This window comes from Pteronotus mesoamericanus, unplaced genomic scaffold, assembly GCF_021234165.1.
Source record: "Pteronotus mesoamericanus isolate MK-2021 breed Mesoamerican mustached bat unplaced genomic scaffold, CSHL_Meso_final contig_263, whole genome shotgun sequence".
Lineage (NCBI taxonomy): Eukaryota > Metazoa > Chordata > Mammalia > Chiroptera > Mormoopidae > Pteronotus > Pteronotus mesoamericanus.
In genome coordinates this window covers 4,455,860-4,478,388 of record NW_026555112.1, presented here as the reverse complement: position 1 = coordinate 4,478,388, position 22,529 = coordinate 4,455,860, and the positions used below count along the sequence as shown (strand labels likewise).

The following is a 22,529-nucleotide window of genomic DNA, read 5'->3' as shown; positions in this document are numbered from 1 at the left end:
CGTATCTTTGGAAATCTGTGAAATAACTCCTAGTTCCCTTACCATAAATGTTCAGTTTTTGCCCTCATCATAGACGATGCAATAATAACAGCAGTGGCCACTTACGGAATACCTGCTATGTGCAAGGTGCTATACATAAAGAAGGAAATCCTAGCAGGTAGAATATTTGGGTAACTTGACCATGGCCACACTTTTAGTAATCAGTGGGACTGGACTCTAACCCAGTGCTCTGTGACTCCTGAGTCTGGTCTTCAAAATGAGTCTGGTATGTCACTGAGCTGTTCCTACCTTATTAGGTCTCTTAATTGAACAATGGTTTTACCCTTTAGTTTATATTTGACTTGTTGCTCCTGTTCATCTGGAAATCAAGCATATGAAGAACGTAAGGTAGTTGACTGTTGGCTAGCAGTCGAGAAAGGCATTAGTTCTCCCTTTCCCGTCCTTTCAGCTATAGAAAGGGGAGATAATAAAGGTTAGAGGTACTGAATAGGTTAGGGGTGATCTAAGTCGGATAAAAAGAAGACAGCCTTAAATATCTTTGGATCCAAGCAATCTTAGAGGGCTGAGTTTCTGAATAGACTGGCACATTCAAAACTCAATCTTATTATTGTCTCACAAACTAGTATATTTTCTAATTAAATTGTACCTTCATGCTATTTAGATGGGGCTTTTGAAAGCCTTTCTTTTTCTTTCTTCCTTTCTTTGTTTGTTCCTTCCTTCCTTTCTTTTTTCTTTCTTTTCTTTCTTTCTTTCTTTCCTTCTTTTTCTTGTGGTTTTATGACAGGATCAGCCTTGCATTTAAAAAGCAACAGAAAAATTAGTCCTTGGTACTATGCTAAATTATCACCTTAAAAGATTAATTCTACATAGAAACTATTTAAAATATATAACTTAATGAGGGCCTTCAGAAAAGATTTCTTTTTCTATTCCCTTACCATAGATCCTAAAAAATGTTTAAGAGAATCATTATATTGGCAAATAGGTACATTTGTTTCAGATAATTAGTGGAATTCACATATTATGGCAAAGAATAAGCTTTCTTAGTTTCTAAGTACAATTATTTATTTTCATTTGTATTGGACCTTTACTAAGCTTCAGTTTACAAGCTTAGCCTGATGTCTGGTGCTTCTTTATCTTTTGTCTAATATAGGTTTTTACTAAACCTCAGGTCTATAAATTCCTAAGTTATTGCCTTCAGATTTACAACTTGTTCTTCTTTCTTTCTTCCTCTTTCCTTGTTCATTCATTCATCTTTTATTTGTAAAATTTCCCTTTCAATTATAAAAATAATATACCAACAGTGAGTTTTGTCAAAAAAACACTAGAAATTTCACCATCCCTATACATTTGCTTTTATACAATATTTGCATTTTAACACTCAAGGTTTTGTTCAAATGCATCCATATATTTATGTGGATATGTTCATCATAGATACAGACATAAAATTTGATTTTTTACTCTTTTTCCACTTGATGCCATCAGAAGTAATTTTCCATGTTGTTACAGAGCTTTTTAGCCAATTATAATTGCAATATAATATTCTATCAGGTGGATGTACAGCAATTTATTTCATCGGTCTCATGTTAGATAGTCAAGTTTCTCTATTTATTTATTTGTGTATGTATTTATTTTTAGAGAGAAGGGAAGGGAAGGAGAAAGAGAGGGGGAGAAACATCAATGTGTGGTTGCCTCTCCTGCGCCCCGTCCTGGGGATCTGACCTGCAACCCAGGCCTGTGCCCTGACTGGGAATCAAACCAGTGACCCTTTGATTTGCAGTCTGGCACTCAATCCACTGAGCCACACCAGCCAGTGCGTCTTTTTTTTCTTTTATAATATTAGATGATACTGCAGTGAATATGCTTACATACATAATTTTTTCTCCTTCTGGATGATTTCATTAGTGTAAATTCCTAGGAGTAAAAGTTCTGGGTCAAAGGGTATGAATATTTTTATGGTTTCTAATATGTGTTGCCACATCACTTTCCTTTCTAAAGTTTGTGTCAGTTTAGACCACTGCCAACAGTATCGTGCTTGGGTTATTGATGCCCATTTCTCAGAGAGCTTTATGTCTTTAGTCTTGCTCTCCTTTTATCTGGTCCATAAGCTACTGACCAAAATATTCCAGAATGCTAAACTATTTACACTTTCCTCAGAATCTTCTCCTGTGTGCCTGTTACCTATCGTCCAGTTCAGGTATAAATTTTAAAATTCAACCCCTTACCACCTGACATAATTCATTTTAATTATTTGCATGCCATGTATGAAGTGTTATCTCTTAGGTTTCCTCAAATGGCCCTTCTCTCTTACCTCTAAGTCTTCCCTCTGACCATTTCTTACATTCAGAACTGCTTCACTGTCAACATTTCTTCTCCATCTCATTTAATTTCAAAACTTGCTTCTTGTACAAAGCTGTCAGTGCACAGCCACCTGTAATGATGATATCCTTAGTACTCAGTGTGCTTAACTCTTGGTGGGTTGCCAATAAATGTTTGTTAGTGTGGCCAATGAGAAAATTGTAAAGGAAAGGCAGAGAGAGATGTCTAGTGGAGATTTTTTTTTTTTTAAAGAAAAACTTAGGATTCATGAAAGCACTTGGTTCTTATAAATAAAACTGGAGAGGAGAATGAGGAGTTTCATGTTCTAGTTTTTGGGTACCATCACTCTTTCTGTGGCATAGACAAGTCAGCTTACTCCATCATCTATTTTAGCTGCAGAGTGGAAAATACAATGTTGTCGCCAATCCTTTCAGGGGTCATGACACTCTTCTCTTCCAGTTATTTTTTCCCTCAGTGTTATTGGCATCACCATCATTATAATCCTAATATTCACTGTTTATTATGTGCCAGGGACTAAGATGGTACATTATATGCCACAGCTGTTTTAACCCTTAGAGCGGCTCTGTGAACTAGCTGCTCTTTTCACATGATAAATCCAGTTATGGAGAGTTTGTTAATTGCTCAAATAACTAGTAAGTGATGGAGCCATGATTTAAACCCTCACTTTTACAGAATATTTTTCTGAATATTCTCTTTCCTATCTATATTTTTCTGATGATTTCTTACTGCATATGAAAAAGAACATGTAACTCCTCAGCAACATTGGAAGGCCCTTCCAAATCTCTGTCCAGACAACATTTTCATTCTCATCTCTCTTCACTTCCCCGATCCCCTAACATGTGCCCTGTGTTTCACTCTGACAGAGCAGCTTATTTCATAGATACATCATACTGTTTCACACATCTGAGCCTTTGTTTCTATTTTTACAATGCTTTCCATTTGCCTCCTGGAGAACTTCTATTCCTACCTCAAGGTCCAGTTAGAATTCTCCATACTGCATGCAAAGCATTCCAGATTTCCCTGGCCAGAGTTAGAGGCTTGGTACTTTGTACTCCTTGGTATATATTTCTGCTGTAGTCTTTTCATAATGTTTAAAATTATTTGCTTATATGCCTATCTCTCTGACTTTAGTAAGAAGAGCGAGGTATGATATAGAAAGGCAGCATTTTTACAGACATTATCTATTTTTAAACATAGCCAAAATTAAAAATCTGCATATTTAAAATGACATTGTTTCCCTTTTCCCCCCCCTCAGCATAGGGCTACTTTCAAATTTGAACCAACAGATGAAGATAAAAGAAAGGTAAGCCTTAATGTTACTCTGTGTGTGTGTGCGTGCGCATGTGTGCCCATGTGTGTGTTTCATTCATGGACTTTCTAAACAGTGGGCTTGTTTTCTTCTGATGGTTATTTAATTTTCAGTTTCCCTCCAGTTTGTCTTTAGGAACTCTGAGAAGAAAGGAAGTGCCAGGTTAGTACACACAACTCACTCAGTCCTGCTCCACCTCACAGGACCATTACACTTGGATAAACCAGAGTAGTGGGAAGGGTTCATTTAATGGCAGGACTACAAGCTGCCTAAAATGTTTTGCTGATATTGTAAAGCTTGGTTTTGGGTTCAGTTTTGGGAAAACAGCTGTTCATGCAGCTGACCCTGAGCCACATATTCTTCCCTTTGCCAACAGTTATTTATGTTGTCAGCAATTGTCTAGGTTACTTTATGGGCATAGAAGAGAATGGAGTCAAGAGACCCACCAATAAAGGAGTTATAAGAGAAGGTGCATCAGAGATATGACTCTGTGATATGTGTTTCCCCGTTGGGTTGCCTGTAGTTGCTTTGCTTAGTTGATTGAGCGTGATGCTAAAAGAGAAGCTTACCAGTTTTATCTGTGTTTTGCTGGGCTGCATATTTCTATCCCTGGCTTCATAAATGCCAAGATCAGGTGAGTGGGCATGACTGAACCATTGTAAACTTATCACTTCTGCTGGAAAAATAGCTTACATCTAGTGCTTTCCTGGTAGTGGTTTGATAATACCCTGAAATCATCCTTCTGTTTACTTCCACCCCAACATCTAAATGTCTTATTTCTGCTCATTTTATCTTCTATGATTCCTTTAGCCTGTTCTCTCCTTAACCCCTGCCATAATTCAAATTTTCATCTGATTACTATACCAATTTCCTAACTGTTCTTTCTTTTTCTAGTTACGTGCCCTACCAGTCCATTTTCCATAAATCTAGAACAACAATCTGATTGTGCCACTCCCAGTCTTTAAAACCTTTGAGTGACTTTTTTGCCTATAAAATAAAGTTTGAGCTCCCAAACATGGCGTGCTAGATGCTTAGTGACCTGATCTCTGCCTGCTTTTGCAGCTTACTTCTCTCCCTTGTATTTTATGCTATAGCAATATGAAATGTTCCCAGTTACATACACGTCCCTTCTGTTTCTTATTTTCTTCTCTTGCATATGTTTTTTTCTACCCGGAATACCATTTCCTTCATATATACCTCTCCTCCTTTTAACCTGGTTAATCCTACAGAGCTCTAGGAGCACATCCTTCAGAAATTCTCCTCTGGCATTCCTGTTCGGATGAAATGTCCCTTTTCGGTATTGCTATAAAAGTCTATGTAAATCTCTAACACTATGCTTATACATTATCTTTTAATTATTTATCTGTCTCTCATTATTAGACCCTGCAAATTCCCTGATGACAGATACTACTATTTATCTTTATGTCTTTCAAACCTAGAGTGCCCAGAACATAATAGGCACTCAGAAAGTATTATTGGCCCTGACTGGTTTGGCTCGGTTGGTTGGAACGTTGTCCTGTAAAGCAAAAGGTCATGTGTTTGATTCCCAATCAGGGCACATGCCTAGGTGGCAGGTTTGGTCCCAGTCAGGGCACGTACAAGGGGCAGCCAGTCGCTGTTTCTCTCTCACTTCGATGTTTTGCTCCCTCTCTCCCTCCCTTAAAATCAATGTAAAATCAATAAGCTGTAAAATCTGTAAAATCAATAAGCATGTCCTTGGGTGAGGATTTAAAAAAAAAAAGTATTACTGAATGAGTGACATGGAGTATATACATTTTGAAAGTTAAAGATTTAACTCTGATTTTCTTTTGGATTTGAACAGTGTAAAAAGACTAGAATACCTTTTAGAATAGGGGTGAATAACCAGGAATGTGTTGTCTGGGAAACTTTTTAAACATAAGCCTGCTCAGGTGTGTCCCTTTATCTGCTGAGTCAGAATTTGGAGGTGGGATCCACGCGTGTGTATTTTTATAGATGGTCTTGAGGAAACAAGTACTTACACATTGGTTGGGAGTGCAAAATGGCACAATTCCTATGGAACAGAAACTGGCAGTACCTACCAAAATTACAGATGCATTTTGCCATTTGACCAAGCAGTGCCACTTTTAGAAATCTATTTTGTGGATAGGTTGGACTGAAGTAAAAAGTTATTTGTTGAAGCATTGTACACAATAGTAAAAGATTGGAAACAACCAAGTGTCCAGCAGTTAAGAGTATTTGAAGAAGCGAGCGATGTCTACCTAATGGAATATTATGATGTGGTAAAGAGAGAGGGAAAGAGACAGACCACTGTGAAAATAAAGGAAGCATGCTGTTAAGAAGAACATATTTTTTAGCATATTTATAATAGGTATTCAGGGTAGGAAGGCAACTGCTATTTATTTAGTTTAGTTGGGAGAATCCATACTGCATCTGTAGGGGAATTGGGTGCTAGATTTTTTGGTCGTGTTTTTACTGGTCAAAGTAAATATATTGAGACGGAGATTTCCCCCCTTTCATATAAGTTTCAGTTAAGGGAGAAAAAGAATTCCCCAGTTATTAATTAAGCATGTTTATTTCTTATAGGATAGTAGCAAAACCTGAAGTATTCAAAGTATTGTGTTTTACTGGCTTTTAGATATTTGGAGATGGTAATTACTGTGCTGGTGTTAATTTCAGTTATAGTGTGCAGATTTCTGCTTCCTGGGAGTTCTGAATAAACAAATGTCATTAGGGACCTAGCTAGGTAATCATCATTAATGGAAAAACATTGACAAACAAAACCGTTTCAGTTCCCAAGGGTTAAAACTATTAGTGACTCTTTAATGCCTAAGGCCCTAAAAGGAATTTCAAAACAAAAACATTGGACTGCTCTACATCCTGACAGTTTAGGTTCTTGATGCAGAGAGACATAAAATAGTAGGCATGTCTCCACATTAAACCCAGTCTGAAAATAAGAGGAACTCAGATTACCATCCAATTTGTTTTGCTACCCTAGTTCTCTTTTTCCCTTTCCTAAACGTGTCTCTGGAGCCTTCATAGAATGGCTGCTTGGTAACTGCAGCACCCCTTTTGATAAATTATGGGTGCTATCTCTGAAAAGCACAACACTTTTCTTATATAAAACCTTTGTGATAACTTAGATGTAAATGAAAGGGAACAGAGCCTTTCAAAAAATAAAAGTTATACTGAGATTTTTAGGAAATAGTTATAAATCAATGATCCTCAGACCTAATTCCTTGCACTTATGTAGTGTTTTGCATTTTTACAAAGATTTGCTTTGTAATAGTTATGCACTAATGCTCTAAGTATGGCAAGAATGTCACCATCCCTATTTTATTGATAAGAAAACTGAGGATCGCGTTAATGACACTTGCCAACAGTCATATAACTAGTAAGTGGTGGAGCCTCAGACGGAGAACAGATTTTCTGCCTGTTTGTGCAGCCCCTTCACTGCTCAGTGTTCCTACTCAGTACCACTTAACGGTGTGTTTCATAAGGTTTGAAATTATGACGCAATACCTTTTTTAATCTCTTATTTCGTACCTTGAGACACCATTTAGGCAACTAAACTTAAGAAAGATAGCAAAGGAAATTACCAACTAAGAGTGTTAAATTTTTCCAAATAAAATAAAGTCAGATACAGCTGCTAATGTTTGTGCATATATACAAATAATGCCAGGTGCATGTGGATCATTATAGATTTGGATATAAGCACCTGTCCTTATTGAAGCCCTTCCTTTACATTTTCTACCTCAGTTGGTAGGCTGTGATTATCTTCCAGTACATAAACAAATACATCATGCAAATAGGTAGGATAGGGGTAGGTATGATGAATAATCTGAAAATTTACATCTTGAAGAAATGAAAGCCCTTACACTGGTTTTTAAAACACAACTGATCTCAAGTCCAACAAAATACTAATAATTGCAATCAGCATTGAAAAATACATATCATAAAATGAGCAAATGAATTGTAGCTCTTTCACCTGTAAGATGAGAATGCAGCTGGATAAAATGTGGAAAACTTCAGTTGTTACCTGAAATAAATTTTTGTGTATAGTAATTTTCCTCAGAAGAATGAAGAGGAAATAGCCAAATTTCAAGCATTTACTTTATTACCTTCAAACTCACATAGGTAAGCCCATATTTCTGTGAAGACAGACGGTAACTGCTTAGTTGAGAATTCTTTGAGGACAAGAATGCTCTTGCTTCTCTTTGTATTTTCCTCCTCCAGTACGGCATATGGCACAAAATTGGCACCTGTAATATAAACGCTTATTGAATAAATGAAGGGAACTTGGAAGTTGAGTGGAGGCCTGAATTCCATTGATTTGTACATATTGTTCGGTGTCAGATTTGATAGTCTCTTAACTATACAGCGGAATCTTAAACACACATCATAATGTTTACTGAAAAAGCAGAATACAAAAGTATTCATGCAGTATGATCACAACTGTGTTAAAATAATAAAAGCTATACAAAGAAAAATGACTGCAAGAAAATTCACTAAATGGTGACTATCTGGATATTATTATTGTGGATGATATTTTTCTTTCCATTTTCTGTAATTTAAACTTTTATATTACAATAGATTATAATGATATAAAAATATTATATATAACATATTATATATTTTTTATAATAGTATGATTGGAGGCATAAGCAAAGACCAATATTTTTTAAATCATTTTTTTCTCTAAAATTTAGCTGCCTCGATTATCTTACACATTCTTTTTAGTGGAGCATAAATATATTATTACACTTAGAGATAGTATCATCTTCATCTATAGATCCAGTTTATAAAGTGAAATAAATTTATGTGAACACAGAGTTCCATTCTACCATTTGAAAGATTTTGGGTTTGTTTTTTTTTTAACTTTTTTTTACTCCATATTTGGCATATCAGTGGAGATCTCTGTAGTCCACAAATCTTTTTCAGTAATTTCTGTATTCTAGGTACTATGTTATGCTTTGGTTCCTAAGTTGGCTGTTTGTCTGTGGTATTTGGTTTGGCACTTTCTCAGGTACAGGTGCATACTGAGGATTACCATTGTGGACTATAGAAAATGGGTAAAATTTTATATTATATTCCCCTGTGGAAAATGTACCAACATAGAAACGTTATTCCAATAGTGTGGATCCATACTTGGGAATAACTTGAGGCACCATATGGTTCTGAAAGCCTTTCACACTTATTTTTTAGTCATTTGAAGTTGTTAAACTCTAATTTTCACTAAAACAAATGAGCTTCATATGCCTTGCAAATATGACTCAAATTTTATTTGGTGCCTTTATCTTAGGGAATACTTTGATACGTGATGAACGTACTGTTCACATTTAGAAACCAGTAACTTTAAAGATAAACATTTTTAATATCTTTATTTAACATACGCACGCTACCCAAAACATCCTATACTTTTTGCTTCTTAAAGTTCTCATCCAGCTGTGATCTGGCATAAAACCTGTCTAGAGATGATGAATTGTATTGTAGGCAAGGATGAATGCCTCACAGTAGTTCAAAATAAAACAGTACTTCATTTCAGGCTCCTTTTTTTTTTTTTTTTTTTTTAATTTCAGATGTTTTGCAAAGGCATTGAAAGATAAATGTAGGGAGAAAGAACAAAAGAGCTCTTCTGACTTAGTCCATAATGTGGCAGCCTATACATGATCTTTGGATCACTTTGTAGGATTTCTTCCTGGAAATGATAAGAATAGTTTCTCTGATTTGTACTTTAGAGTTTCAGATCCATTTTCTCATATAAAAAATTCATCAAGAACTTCCTCTTCCAGCCATAACAGTATGAGGAGTTCTATAGATCTGATCCCCAATAAAACTGGAAAAAAATTATTTTTAAAAATAACCATTTAAAATCTCTAGAAATCATCCTAAGACCATACAGTCAATAAAGAGATACTTATCCAAGAAAATCTACTAAAACTCAGTAATAAAAATGAAAGTCTGTGGTATTTGAACTAAGACCTGCTTCCTCTCTTCCTCCCTCTCAGCTGAGCCTGATGGAAACTCTCCTCCAAACTGATGCAACAAAGAACACAGAGCTTCCTCTTCCATGAGCTCAAAGTTGGAGGGCTTTCTTCCCAGTAGGCACAGGGGATAAGCTCAGCATTTTTTAATCCCGCCTCAGCTACCTGTTGCTAAAACTAAATTCTGAGTACAACTGAGAGGTGGGGTTTTCTTCCTTTCACCTAGTCCCCACTCATGGAACAGTGGCTCTACCTTAGGTTTGGAACCCTTAAGAATAGTGGACCCCAATTGCCCTTAGCCATGTTGGTGGGACACAGGTTCCACCCTGGGAGAGGTAAGCTGCTGCTCACCCACCCCCTCCAATTGATCTCTCAGTAAAATGTTACACAGGGAGAAGTATGCCATTGTCTCTGCCCCCAGCATCAGAACCAGGGCTCAGAAATTTTGCCCAGATGAGCAAGCAGACCTTATAACTGAGCTTGGAATCTTTCCCAGGAAGAACCAGCTTCATTGACAACAACAGCGAAGTTCATCACTGAGTGTGCAGGTTGTGGTGAAAGGCAATTGGGAAGAGATTGACCGATTCATTGAAGATACAGGTAACCAGAAGGCTGGCTGGTTTGCTAGGGAGAAAGGGGAAAAGACAGCTGGAAAGAACCCTCCTGTGGTTAGAACAGATCTTAATTACTGACCTCAGGAACTATCCTTTCAAAGGAGCCCTAATAAACTTCAAGTTTGAAGAGCAGTTTATGCCCCAGGATATTGTTGAAGACAATAGATCAATCTGCCTGGCAGTTGGTGGAGCTTAACAGCAGGGTGTGGTCAGAGAAAGAGAAAGCAAAATAAGAGGGACCTTACCAAAGCAACTGTCATCCCAGGATGAAGGTGGGCCTACCCAAAGGCAAGCACCCTTACAGAGAGGGCAGGGAGATTATGCTTTACTAAAATAATCTCAGCCAGTCTCTGAACAAATAAAGAGGCAAATAATATCTAGTCTTGGAGGGTAGGGGCATTACCCAGTGTTACTACAATATATTATCTAAAATATACAAGTCTCCTGCCCCCTACCCAAATAAGACATACAGAGAAACAGAAAAGAATAACCTATACTGGGGAAAAATGCAGGCAGTGGAAATTGCCATGAAAATGACCAGATACTGGATTCAGGAGTTCAAAATAGCCATTATAAATATATACAGAGAACTGAAGGAAACCATGATTAAAGAAGTAATGCAAGGTTTGATGAAATGTTGCAACAAATGTAGAATATCAGTACAAAGATAGAAATTATTAAAAAGAAAAAAGAAGAACCAAATGGAAATTTTGGCATTAAAAAGTGCAATAAAGTACAATAACTGAAGTAGAAATTCACTAAAGGGGGCGCAACACTAGTTTCAAGCTAGTAAAAGAAAGAATAAGCAAAATTGAAGATAGATCATCAATAATGTATATACAAGGTGATGAACAGAGAAAAAATAATAAATAAAAAATGAAGAAAGCCTCAGAATTGTGGGACAACCTTAATGTACCAACATGTATAATTGGAATACCAGAGGAGAAGAAAAGAAAAATATTTGAAGAAAAATGACTAAAAACTTGCCAAATTTATTGGAAAAGAACTTACACATCCAGGAAGATCAATAATATACAAGCAGGATATTCTCAGATCCCAAACCAGTACGTCATAGTAAAAATACAGAAAGCCAAAGACAAGGAAAAAATCTTGAAAGCAGCAAGAGAATACTGACTTGCCTCTTAAAAGGGAACCTCAAAAAGATACACAGCTGACCTCTCATCAGAAATGTCAGCCAGTGGCAGTAGGATAACATTTAAGGAAATAAAAGAAGAAAAACCTTCAGCCAAGAATCCAATATCCTGCAGAATTCTCTTTTAACAATGTAGGGGAAATAAAGATACCAGATAAATGAAAAACTGAAAGAATTTGTTCAAGACCCACCTTTTATGAACTACCAGAAGTTTTTCAGACTGAAAGCAAGTTACTCCAAAGAGCAATTTGAATTCACACAGACAGCACTGGTAGAGGTAATTATGTAATTGTAAAAACCAATATAAGTGCACATTTCTTCTCTTTCTCTTCCTGATTTTTCAAAGCATTTGTATGAAACAATATGTATATAATTTGTTGAGCCAGTAACATATAGAAATGGCATGTATTTGCCAAAAACAGCACAAGGGTAACGGAGACTAAACCTGTATTGCATGGAGAAAGGGACTCCAGATAACAACCTCAATCCTAAAGAACACATCAAGATAACCAGAAATGATAAATAAGAAAGCTAATAAGTATATATCTTATTATATATACAAAAACTATATAAAAAGTTATTATATTACGAAAACTATAAGTATATATATTGCTCTCCTTTCTCCAGTGTCTTTAAAAGACAAAATTATATAAAGTAATAATTACAATGTATTGTTGAATTAGAAATATTTATAAATATACCAAGTCTGTACCCAGCCATGTACTTTGAAAAATAGAGACATTTATTGACGAAGATACAAGAAACATTGTACATAGAATAGGACAGTGACACCTCAGTCCCTTTCAAAGTAGGCACCTTGGGACCTCACACATTTCTCCCAGTTGCGATCAGCTGCCGCATAGTGTTTTCCTGAATCTCATCGATGGTCTGAAATCTCTTCCCTTTCAAAGGTGATTATAGTTTTGGGAAAAGCCAGAAGTCACAGGGCACCAAATCTGGGCTTGAGTGTGTGCTGAACCGCCTGGGTGATTTGATATTTCACCAAAAATCTCTGCACAAGATGTGGTGCATGAGCAGGTGCATTGTCATGATGAAGCTGCCAATCACCAGTTGCCTATAGTTGCAGCTTCTGAATCATCCAAATAGTTTCCGTGGAGGAATGTTCAAACTTAACTCAAAATTTGGTGCAGATTCCTTGCTGTTCTCACTCTGTCATTTTGAATGCAATGGCCACACAGTACATGTGCTCACTTAGTGGTGTCTACTGCCCCCACTGACTAGTACAGTGAAGTCGTCATTGTTCATGCACACGCATTCCAATCCCCTCTCCTTGGCTGCCAGGTTACATCGATGTCACTCGAACTGTGCTTGTTATGTTAACAATGGCTGGACTTTGTCCTGACAGACCTCATATATATATATAACAATGATGCCACAAAAAGAAATAGCATCATATAGAGGTAACATTTTTATGTTTTACCAGAATTAATATAAATCTGGAGCTGATTCTGATAAGATGTATACGCTAAGTAAGTCCTAGAGCAACAACTAAGGAAATAACTTGATTTTGTAGGGAACTGTAAAACATTGTTGAAAAAAATTAAAGAAGATCTAAATAAATGGGAAAACATCTCATGTTCATGGATTGGAAGACTTACTATGGCTAAGATGACTGTACATCCCACATTGATCTGCTGATTCAGTGCAATATGTTTTAGAACCCTGGATAGCCTCTTTTTGGAAACTGACAAGCCAGTTTAGTGATTCATAAGGAACTGCATGGAATTCGGAACAGCTAAAACAGTCTTGAAATGAACAAACCTGGAGGACTCAGAATTCCAATTTCAAACCTTAGTATAAAGCAACAGTAATCAAGACATTATGGTACTGTCATGAGGATAGGTAAGTTTAAATATACATATCAAAGGAATAGTTTCAAGAGTCGAGAAATGAACTCACATGTCTATGGTCAATTAATTTTTGACAAGGATGACAAGACCATACAATAGGGAAAGAATTGTCTTTGAACAAATGGCGTAATGACAACTATATAGCCACATATAAAAGAACGTAGTTGAGCCCTGACTGGTGTGGCTCAGTGGGTTGGCATCATCCTGCACACCAAAAGGTTGCCGGTTCATTTCCCAGTTAGGACACACACCTGGGTTTCGGTCCAGGTTCCCAGTTGGGTACCTGTGAGAGGCAACTGATTGATGTTTCTCTCACACATAGATCTTTCTGTTCTTCTTTTTCTGTCTCCCGTCCCCCCTCTCTAAGAATGAATGAATGAATGAATGAATGAATGAATGAATGAATGAATGTAGTTGAACATTTACCTCACATTATATTCAAAAATTAATTCAAAATGGATCAGACCCAAATGTAGAGCTAAAGCCATAAAACTCTTAGAAGAAAACAGGGATAAATCTTCAGAGATTTGGCAGTAGATTTTTAGATATGAGAACAAAAGAAAAAAAATAGATAAATTGTACTTCATCCAGTTGACTTTTGTGCTTCAAAGGCTCCTGGCCCCTATCAAGAATGTGAAATGATAACCCAAAGAATGGGCATATCATATATCTGGTAAGAGACTTGTATCTAAAATATATAAAGAACTTAATGAAAAGACAGCACATTTTAAAAATGGGCAAAGGCTCTGAATAGACATTTTTCCAAGGGAGATACAGAAATGACCTGTAAACATGAAAAGATATTTGACATCACTATCAAGGAAATACAAATCAAACCACAGTGATTTACCATTTTGCATTTCTGGTATGGCTACAATCAAAAAGTCAGAAAGTAAGTATTGGCAAGGATGTGGAGAAATTAGAACTGTCATATTAGTGGGAATGTAAAATGGCACAGCCAGTGTGAATAACAGTCTGGCTGTTTCTCGAAAGTTTAAATAGAATTACCATATGACTCAGCAGTTGCACTCTTTATGTATCTGCCCCAAAGAAATGAAGCCATATATCCACACAAAAACATGTAAGTGAACATACTATACAGCAGCATTATTGATAATAGCCAAAAGATGGAAACAACCCAAGTAACCATCAGCTTGTGAATGGGTAAACAAAATGCATCATATCCATACAGTGGAATACTATTCAGCCATAGAAGAATAACTGGTAAGTGCTACAGCATGTATAGCCTTTAAAACATGCTAAGTGAAAGAGGCCAGAAAAAGGCCACATAATGTATTATTTCATTCATACAAAATGTCTAAAATAGGCAGGTCTGTAATGACCGGAAGTAGATTAGTGGTTGCCTGGGGGCTATTGGGAGAGGGGAATTGAGGAGTTACTGTTATTGGATATTGGATTTCTTTTTTGGTTTTATTGGATTTCTTGATGAGAATGTTCTAAAATTAGATGGTTGCACAAGTGTGCATCTTATATATGTACTAAAACCCAGTGATTTGTATACTTTTAACATGATAAACTTTATGACAAATTTTATTAATAAAGTTGTTATTAAATACTAGTAAGTAACATACACTGCATGCCCATAATCATTCCAAGCACTATATGAATAGTAACACATTTAATGCACACAACAAGGCTGTAAAGTAGATAGTTATTTTACAGATGACACAACTAAGGCACACAGAAATTACAGTAAGTCCTACTTAATGTCTCCAATAGATTCTGTGACTTTAAGTAAAATGATGTATAACAAAGTCAGTTTTACCATAGGTTAATTGTTATAAACAAACTTAAGTTCCTACAGTATCTCATCAATGTTCTAATAAAATGACATTATTCAAGGAGCTTCCATATTTGCCTAAACTAGTGCAGTGGGAGGCCATGATTCAAGCCTCCACACTCTGGCACTATATCCAATGTGCTACACCATACTGCCATTCATTAATAATTGAATTGACCTGTTGTATAGCATATGAATCAGTTCTATTCATTTTCTGATTTTATGCATCCAAAATTTGAGACTTGATGTGGAGCATAAACAGAGCTTTGACATTGAACTAATTATCAGCATTGACAGGAAACAGAAAAGCATGCTTTGCAGTGTAAGTGACGGGGTAGGATAACTAGTGAGGATATCTAGTGTCAGCTCTCCCCATAAGCAGTATACTACTTGACATACAGGAATCAGGGATGCTGAAGACTTCTTTCTTTTTAGACTCCTCAGGTTATGTTTTGGCCAAAAATGTAAGGTTTCTTTTTATCAGCAGTTCTTTTCTTCCTTACCAAGTTTGATCATGTGCTAAGGAAAGGGGAGAACTTATACATCTTTAACTAATTAAAAACTCTTAGGGACCTAAGAGAGTTCTTGGCTGACCAGACATTCCATTGTTCCAAACTTCCCCATTTATAAATGAAAAACTAAGGCTGACTTGTCCACGGGTCACAATTAGTGAGTGGAACAGGTGGGATTCAAATTAGGTCCTCTGTCTCCTTTTATGCTGTCAGTGATCATCTTTGCAGAGTTCTTCCTCGGGGAACTCACAGTGTAGAAAGGGCCCTAGAATGTTTTACAGCATAGTGGTTCTTTCTAAGGTATCTCATACTCTGGCTGAAGACTTTCAGTAATGGGAGTTCAGAGCAGCCAGCTCTGCTGTTGTTGGATAGCTTTAATTGTTAGAAAGCTTTTCATTTATGTGAACTTTAGATCTGCTTTGGTTGATAATCCTACTTTGCCCATATCCCTCTCTGCCTCTGCCTTTTCCTACCATTTGTCTTATCTTCCTGCTTCCTTTCTGCCATTCCATCTCTGTCATTATTTTCCCCACTTATTTCCCTCCACTCATATTTATCAAGAAGCTTTCTCTGGCTAACTTTTCTGTAGTTTATTCCTTTGATCTTTTAATGACAGTTTAAATTGCTATACATTTACATTTCTTATTCATTTAACATATGTTCATTCTAATATTATAAATAACTTGGATCATGTGTTCTTAACCAAAAACAGACTTCTTATCACTTGGTTAGAATTTACTTCTCTTGAATAATTATATGTACATGAATTTTAAATTGGGAGCATTTTGAGTTTTGTACATAGCCCCAATATTGGAGCGATATACACAAGTGCTCAGCAATGGACACTCTTGAATCCATAAAATTAATATACAATTTCAGTGTTATATTTATAACATCAATGCTTTTCTTTCTCAAGTGCCTTTGCCTTTAAAAGGCAAGTACAGATAAAAACTTCCTTGCCATATTGATCCTGTGTAGAGTATCCCTGTTAATGTTTCTTGATCTGTTTGTCCATCTGGCCATCTTTATGATGTAATGTGCTTTAGCCTCTCCTTTATGCCAAGCACTTGCTTGAGAGTTTTTAATATATCATCTCATTTAATATTTATAACCTCCAGATGTCACCCCTATTTTTAGAGATGAGTAACTGAGGCACAAGTGTTTTCAAGAAATTGTCCAAGATCATACAGCCATAAGGTGCAAAGCTAGTGTTTGAACCCAGCTGTTTTTAACTTTAAATGTTCTGTCTCCCAATAAGTAACATAGAAGATGCCTTATTTTCTACAATATATGTTCTCTAGGATGCTATGTACAAGTATATTAAATAATTACAGTAACCCTGTGAATAGATGTATTTTTATCTTACATATGAGAAAATTTAGTTTGAGATAAATAAAGTAAATCAGACCAGATCCAAGTTCAGAAAATAGTAGAACTAGGAACTAGAAAGAACCCAAATAATCTGTTTCTTTGCTTTTTCTGCTGTACTACTAGTATGTTATTATGCCTTTGGAAACTTGTAAAGTCTTAGAACTATTTCATTGAGACAGCTTACCTTCCCTCTTGTTTCTGTTCCTGGCTGTCTTAGCTCAGGCTGCTGTAACAAAATATCATAGACTGGGTGGCTTAAACAACAGAAATTTATTTTTCATGGTATTGGAGCCTGGGAAGTCCAAAAATCAGTGTTTTGGCAAGGTTCATTCTGAAGCCTCTTCTCTTAGCTTGTGGGTAACTGTCATCTCAGTGTGTACTCACATGACCTCTTTGTGCAGAGAGGGGAGAAAAGAGTGTGGGGGTAAGCCAGCTTTCTACTAGAAAGGCACTAATCCCATTGGACTAGGGTCCCACTTTTATGACCTCATCTAACCCTAATTACCTTCCAAAAGCCCCATCTCCAGATAAGATCACATTAGGGATTCAAAATACGAGTTTAGCGGGGACACAGATACTTAGTCCATAATAATATCAGCATGCAATCAGTTATACGTACCTGGACTACTAAAGCTGAGAACAAGAGATTCAGAGATAGAATAAGTAGCTCAGAGTGAATAGTTAAGTGTTGGGGGTAGGTGGCATTGGGACAAAAATAAGGAAATTCCAAGGAGACCGTTTATAGAAACTCTTTGATACACTGAAAAAGACAAAAAGGCAAAGGGCTGTAGAAATCAATGGGACCAGGATCTGTATCAGCCACCAAGATATAAGGTATATGTTGTGACAGAGCATCCATCTTCCAGCCTTGTTAATATACTACAATATGAAACTATATTGTAGTATATAGTTTCTACTATATACTATATTGTAGTATGAAACTATAGTTTGTGCTAAGAATTCACTAAATATTAAATCAGATAATGTTTTTATTTGGTAAATTATAATATGCAACAAATGATGGTACTTCTGTATTAGGATATCTTAAAATACTAAAAGATGTTTTGCATAGGTAATGGAGGAAAGGGCTTTCTGAAAAATAAAAACTCCTACTTAAGTAATAAGAGAAGCAGAGTTGGCTTGTACTGTATTTGAAGAGCAGTAAAAAGCTTTAACACGCTCATTTCTGCCTCAGTCAAGAAAGGAAGGGCAGTGATTGGTTTCGTCAGCTTTCATTTACTCCTAAGCTGTCTTTCCCATCTATTAATGAAGTCTTGATGATGAATCATGTCTTCATTGGGATTACTAATTAGCAAAGAAACTTGAGCAAAACTTACATTATTGTTGTTTACTCTGAACTGGCTTTTCAGTCTCCTTAGCAAGATCACCATCATAAAGAACATAGCCAGGAACACTATATTACTGAAGGATATACATGTGCTACAGAAAGGAAGCTAGAGATGACATTTAGGAAGTGACCTAAAGCTTCTTTCACAAGGACAGTAGTCATTAAATAAAAAGTGAGAATTACCATTGCCTCCCTTACTACAAGTAGGAAAAACCCTGAAGGGTAAGATATAATATTAAGCTAAATATAACTGGATCCAGCTGCATGAGTATTCATTTAGAAAATCTCATCTTTAGCTTTTTATAAAGAAATTCCAAGTTGAACCGCTAGAATTCTAATTTTTTTAATTAAAAGCACATTTTAGAATTCTGGCAGTAAATTATTAACTATTTAATATTTTTATAAAGTATGATTTTTTAAAATAAGTTTCTTGTGGGACTGACAACATTGTTCCAACTGTTAATTATAGCGAAGCTTATTTTAGAATTTAGTACCTCTCTTTGTTTTGTGCTTGCGCACACACACTCACACGTGCTGTACACAGAGGGCAAAAGTTTAGAACTATCAGATTTAGGTGGCTGCCCTTCAGCTTCAATTAAGAACTAAAATTAGATCCCTGTGGAATATATATCCAGTGACGTCCATCGGAGGACAGTGTAGGCGTAACCTTGAGAGTCCAGGGAGGCATCATCCAAGGGATCCTGCTTCAACCACAAAATTCCTTAGATACCTGGTTTTTTGTCTTAAAAATGTATGTGACTTTTTATATTGTGATTTGTAAAGCATTTGTTTATTTTCATATAGAAATTCTTCCCCAACTCTATCCCTAATAAATCTTTTAATAAAATGGTGGTTAAAGAGGATGCACTCAAATTGTCTTGTGACTTTAAGTATCCCTGGCTCTGTGCCACATCTCCCAGTTGAATATGCACAGTCTATTTTAAGATCGGGGTCCTGCCCCAGCACTATAGGAGTACTGGTTGATGGAGTGAGAGTATAAATCAAGCATGTGGTTAACATTGTAGACATAATGGTCAAAATAGGAGAGGGAAAGTACATTCTTATTGAAGAGAAAGTGTCAGACTGTAATGATAAGTATTTCACTACTACTACTATAATAGAAGAACAGAAACTTAAAAAAAAATGAGCAGAAGCATGTTTAATGACTTAGTCTGTTCATTTAAGGAGAAAAAATAAATCAGTTTTCAATGATTCCTTTCACAGGCCTAGCTTAACCCAGAATTGCTTCTAATGTTGGAACACCAAATTTTGCTTACTTCTTATATATCACAAGATACCAGTAGAATGATAAGAGAGTAGGACTGAGTTGATTAAGAACCTGAATCCCCTTTCCCATTGTAGCTTTGTTTGCTACCTTAAGCAAATCATTTAGCCTCTTGGGGAATCAATTTTCATATTTATAAAATAAAAAGTATTCCCTTGTTCTGAGTATGTTATTAGGTTGTTTGTTTTTTTTTAAGGATTCTGTGATCAAATAAAGGAAATAGCAGTTTCAAAAAATTATTTTGTTTTCCATAGTACATCTAGGAATCTCAATATTTTAATAAGCCTTTTAAGTTTCCCAGACTTCTTCTCCCACAAAACCCTTTTTTAATAGAACCTTTTGCACTGCTAGTGCTCATTAATATTAAGTAGTCACTATAGCCCCATCTAGCTCTTAACATTCTGATTCTGGAAATTGCACTCATTTTGTTTGGCTCCTAAGCTCTTTTCTGGCATGTAGTTATCGTAGGGTTACTGCCAAACTGAACTCAGTGCCTGTGCTGTGTGTATACTCTGCCCCTCTTTCCAACTTGAACTAGAAAGTACTGCATTTTCCTGTTTCTTATAAATAAAACAACCATTAGTCTTTGTCTTTTGCAATGTTAACTCTCTCTGTTCACTGTTGTTTTCACTTGATTTGATTATTCAATTAACAGCCTGTTTTTATTCTAAATTAATCTGTGCTTCTTCACCTGAATCTTACCAATAATAAATACTTGAAAACCTCAGCTCATTAAATTGTTGTGATAAGCACTGATGTTGGAGAGAATACTAGATATCACGTCTAATTGTAGGCTTATTATTTGAACCAGAAAAACAAGCCTTCTTCAAAATACTCTTCTTGGCTGATATCCTTCAATTACAGGTTTTGTTCTTGGAAATGTATAATTTTAGCTATTACTGTGTACCATCATCTCATTTAATAAAACAACACTGATTAATACAGAGGGTATTATTCCCATTTTTCATGTAATGAAACTAAAGCTTAGAAAAACCAAAGTAACCTGCCAAGATCTCACAGGTAAAAAAATAGCAAAGTGAAGTCTGTTGGGCTGCAACTCATATACTCTGTTATACCATGTGGCCTCTTACTAAATTGTGTGATTACATTACGTATGGCACATGTACTGTAGTTATAATGTTAAATAATATTCATTATTTATGTTCTTTTAGGACAGCACATATACACTATCTCATTTAATTAAATTACCCAGACAACACTATGAAGTAGGTACTATCATACCCCTTTTAAAAATTTAGGAAATTAAAGAAGTTCACCAATTTGGTAAAAGTCATACAAGTAAATAAGTAGGGCCTGGGAATTAAACCCAGAGCTTTAAAGACCTAATGAGTGTTTGGACATAATACTCTCTAGCATGTAGCACTTCAAAGATGTCACACTTAGTATGTACATGTGTATGTATTCAGCGTATTTGACTGCACCTTTGTGCCTGTGGCAGAAAAAGAAATAGACAAATCCTGCCCCTGCCAAAGCTGATGACAGAGATAAGAATAAGAAGTCCCCATAAATATAATTCCAGGTCAGTGGTATTAAGTGCTAGAAAAGTGGTGAGATTAAGTACTCTGGATTTAGAGGTGGAAGAGGTTACTTCCTCCTGGGTGATGGCAAAGAGGATGGCATTTGCCTTGAAGATAGAGCCAATTTGGGAAGGTTAGGGTTTGAGAAGACATTCTAAATACAGGAAATAATGAGAAAAGCACACAGGTTCACACAGGTAGTAGAGAGTAGGTTTTTCGTCATGGATCAAGGATATTGTGCCATACGTAGTTGAGTATGAGTTGTTTTGGAAATGTGAATTATGGGGGAATCTGACCCCTTCTCAGTTAGTGAGTTTGGATGCATTTTATTTGAGATGTCCACCGTAGAACAGTAAAAGAGAAATGCCTTCCAGACAATAACTATTTTCTTTTTGCTGCCAACTTTAGGAAATGAGTCCCCTCTCAATGAATGATAGATAGTACTATCAACCAAGCTCTCCAAGTTAGAAACTTGAGAGGCTCTTTGCCTCCTCTTTGTTCTCTACCCTAGACATCCAATCAATTGTTCCACTTGCCATTCAGTCAATTTCACTTTCTTAAAATTCTCTAAGCTTTCCACTTCTTTTCCTTATTTTAGACCTCAGTGATTTCTCACCTTAACTATTTCTGCTCTGTCCCCTTTCTTGTCCATTCTCCATATTACCAGAAGTGATATTTCCAAAGCACAAATCTAATGTTATTTGCCTGCTTAACACTTTGCAATAAGTTTCCCCACTTCCCTCTGGATTAAATCCAGACTCTATTTTCTTCATCATACAGACGTGGACTAGTATATCTTTGTTTTATAAAGAGAAGGAAAACCTCCCTTGACCTTATTCCCTCATGTTACCATCCTATTTCTCTGCTACCATTATAGCCATATGTCTTGAAAAGTATGTACTTTTCTTTTCACTTTGTCACCTCCCAAATAAATACTCTTGCTTTTATTAAGGCCATTGGTGATCTAGCATTGCCAGATTCTTATGCTATTTGATCTTTTGAAACAGCTGACTAGTCCCTTCATAAGATACATTTCAGGCTTGTTTTCCAAATCATCATACTCCTAGATTCCTTCTTGCCTTTCTAATTGATACCTCTTAATTTTCTTTATCAGTTTCTTTTCCTCACCCAGCCTCTAAATGTTGGCATTTTTCAGAGCTCTATCTTAGTTGTCCTTTTTTCTGTATATTTTTCTCTAGTTAATCTCATCCATCCTTGTATTTCCAAATACCTGTATTCATATATATCATCAGGCATAGCACTGACAGCTGCTTAGGACTTCAGCCACATACATTCACTTCTATTTGACATTTCCCTAGGCATCACAAACTGAATGTTCGTACAAAATTTTCCCTCAGACCTGTTCTTACTCCTGTCAGCATCCCTTCTCAATAAATGGCACTACACTGCTTAAGCTGGAAACCTCC

At 36.1% G+C, this 22,529-nt stretch overlaps 1 protein-coding gene across 2 annotated transcripts in view; it reads left to right on the top strand.

The window, feature by feature from the left end:
* RIC8B (RIC8 guanine nucleotide exchange factor B) overlaps positions 1–22,529 on the top strand; it is a 98,983-nt gene that overhangs the window by 5,465 nt on the left and 70,989 nt on the right. For both annotated transcript variants that reach the window (XM_054574583.1, XM_054574584.1), the window contains exon 2: positions 3,593–3,640. In XM_054574583.1, coding sequence (XP_054430558.1) covers positions 3,593–3,640 — 48 coding nt within the window. The remainder of the gene's footprint in view (positions 1–3,592; positions 3,641–22,529) is intronic.